This window comes from Corvus brachyrhynchos, unplaced genomic scaffold, assembly GCF_000691975.1.
Source record: "Corvus brachyrhynchos isolate BGI_N302 unplaced genomic scaffold, ASM69197v1 scaffold80, whole genome shotgun sequence".
NCBI classification, from domain to species: Eukaryota; Metazoa; Chordata; class Aves; order Passeriformes; family Corvidae; genus Corvus; species Corvus brachyrhynchos.
Window position 1 is genome coordinate 3,211,785 of NW_008236769.1, and position 2,786 is coordinate 3,214,570.

The 2,786-nt window shown below is 33.2% G+C and overlaps 1 protein-coding gene across 1 annotated transcript in view; it reads right to left on the bottom strand.

Annotated features, from left to right (window-relative positions):
* Positions 1 to 370: 370 nt before the first annotated feature.
* The window catches only part of SLIT2 (slit guidance ligand 2), a 262,238-nt gene continuing 259,822 nt past the window's right edge, over positions 371 to 2,786 (bottom strand). Inside the window, exon 39 of the mRNA XM_008645128.2 lies at positions 371 to 2,220. Coding sequence (XP_008643350.1) covers positions 1,979 to 2,220 — 242 coding nt within the window. The 3' untranslated portion in view covers positions 371 to 1,978. The remainder of the gene's footprint in view (positions 2,221 to 2,786) is intronic.

A 2,786-nucleotide genomic window follows, 5' to 3' on the forward strand; every position in this document is an offset into this window, starting at 1 on the left:
ATTAGTGAAAATGAATCCCTCTAAAGAATCAAATTACTTGCTAGAACAACTATCAAATTGCCATTTTTATAACCAATAATGTATTAGGATAGACTCAATTTGCCTTTTCCTCCAGTGTACTTTATTTATAAGTATTTTCTTAGTTTTGGTGTAAGTTCATCTGAGTTCATAATGCACAGAGATTTTCAGATGTCACTGCCTCTTGGTGTGGTAATCCCAAGTAAATTCCTTCTTCAGATTTTCAGCAATGAATACACTAGATCTAGAGTTGGGTTTTATACTGTTTTTTACGAAATATTCTTTGCAACAGATGTTTAATTAAAGGCTGCTAGACAACTTAAACTTCTCAGAAGAATACAAATAAAAGCTGTTAATGAAGTAAATATCTGTTTAATTTACAAACATCAGTAGCATTACTGATATCAGTCCAAATATGACAAAGCACACTGCATTACACATGTACATCTAACTTTTTTTGTAAAAAAAATAATAAAATAAAATTGAAAAAACATCTGCATTTTTACAGGGTACCCTGGGTTTTACTGAAAGAAGAACACAACCCACTATTGATTACCAATTCTACATTATAATTTAGCAGCAACATGTTAACATGGGGAACATTAGGGCAGTAAAGTAGTTTTATTATTTGGGGAAAATCACAGTTTTTGATAGCACAGCCTTTTTTCTTTTTTATAAAAAAGGTAAAGAGCTCCATGGGAATATTAATTTATAAAGATCTATCTTCTAATATCATTTTCTACACGCCATCTTATTTTCTGTAAGTACTGTATATAGGGAAAATTAACTTCTCTACAATTGCCATCTAGTGTAAAGACATTTTCTGTCATATATTACAGGTTCTTGGAAGGTGTCCTGAATATCTGCTATACGTGAAACTGCAAATTGTCACCACTTTCTATTCAGTGACACCAAGTGGTCAGATTCTAAGGAAAAGTAAAAGGGAACGGAAAGATAAAAACAGACTGAAAACATTTACCCCAAGACGACATGCTACCGTTAGTTCTATTGCAAAAAAAATCCTGATTTTTAAGTCCTTTAAAAAAAATTACAAAAATACTGGGACAAATATAAATTAATATATATTAAAGCATTGAAAAACAGTAAAAGGGGTGGCCTAAAAGGGTTAAGTACAATGTACTTTGATACAATAAATATTTCTCAATGAAACCCAATACTGTATAGAGTTGTTTAGAACTCATAGAAACAGAAATCCATATTATTACTAATTTATCCATCAATAATCTATTTTATCATCCCCAGAACATTTATATTACAAAAAATTAATACTGTAAAAGGGAAGATAAACAATTTTTTATGCTTCTTTTGCTAACATGCTGACATAAAAGTACACATCATAAGGAGATTTCAGGATTATAGTATATTCTTGTATCTCCCATTTCCCATTCATTAAATGAGACCCCATCTTCTCAAGATGCTTAATAATTCCAAAAGACAAAATGTGTTTCAAGCAATTATTATTTCTGTATAATCTGATTCTTTTTTCTCAAAAAACTTCCTCATCCATAGGTAAGTGACTGGTATGGCCTGTCAAGACAATAAAATAGACTGATACGAAAGTGAAAAAACAAGCCTTGTGTTCTGGTCAGTATTTCATCTCTGAGATGTTAAGTTGAAAGTCACATGTGTATAGTGTCAGTGTATCTTCAGCATGTTATAAAGAAGAATCCATGTTAAAAGCAGTTAAAGTTTCCCATCTCTGCTGCAATGTTACCAGGTCTTTTTTTTTTTCTTCAAAGCTCCTCTTGGGTATGAGAAGTCTCAGTTCAAGCACTTGAATCTTTTTTTCAATGAAGAAAAAGTCTTTATTCTCATAATAAAAATAAGTCTGTTCTGTATTTTACAATATATTTCAAATATTTCCACTATGAAGCATTAATTAGTCCGACACGGTCAATAAGTATACAACATTTGCAAAAGACAAGTGTGACAGGGACACTTAGGAGGGACAACTTGTACAGCCACACTTCACCACTTTTTCAACCTCGTCCACAAATGACGACCCGTCAGTGCATTCGAAGGAGTATTTCCGTCTCTTGCTCCGTAGTGGCCCACAGCACTGCCCGGCTGAGCACCCGCCTTTACATTCTAGTCTCGATACCTTCTTGGTCGTCTGGCACGCAGCATACCCTTGCTGCTTTTGGTAGTAATCTCGGACTCGTTCCCCTCGACAAGAGATTTCTGCACAAAACAACATTTAAAATAAGAGATACAATTTTGAGACATGGGTCAAAGAATGTGCAACACAGGAAAATGCTGTGTTACTATTTGCAGTTGGGGTTGATATTTTAAAGTTTGACTCAGACTGTATATTGGAAACTAGCGCTTCTACCAAATGTAAGTTGATTAATGCTGGGTTTCATTCCCTATACCTCCTATTTTCGGTAAAGCTTATATTATGTATATGTAAACCATAAATACGAAGCTATTACAATGACAAGAAAATTGGAAGCTTAAATCTTTTCCTCTTTTATAAAAATACACATCTTCTGTTCCTACACCGCTTGCAGCTGGTTCTGTTTACCACAGGGAAATGTTTCAGAGAGCATGCAATTTAATTTATTAGACCTGGAGTTTAATATTATTCAAACTCTTATTTAATATAAGTTACATTCCGCTAACTTCATAAATTACTGAGGTATAAAGCCAGCTAAAAATGAGACATCTGTTAAAAGTTCTACAACCATATTCTTCTATTCACATCTATGTACAATACAAAATAAATGCCATCTGGGGTAAGGGAAAGA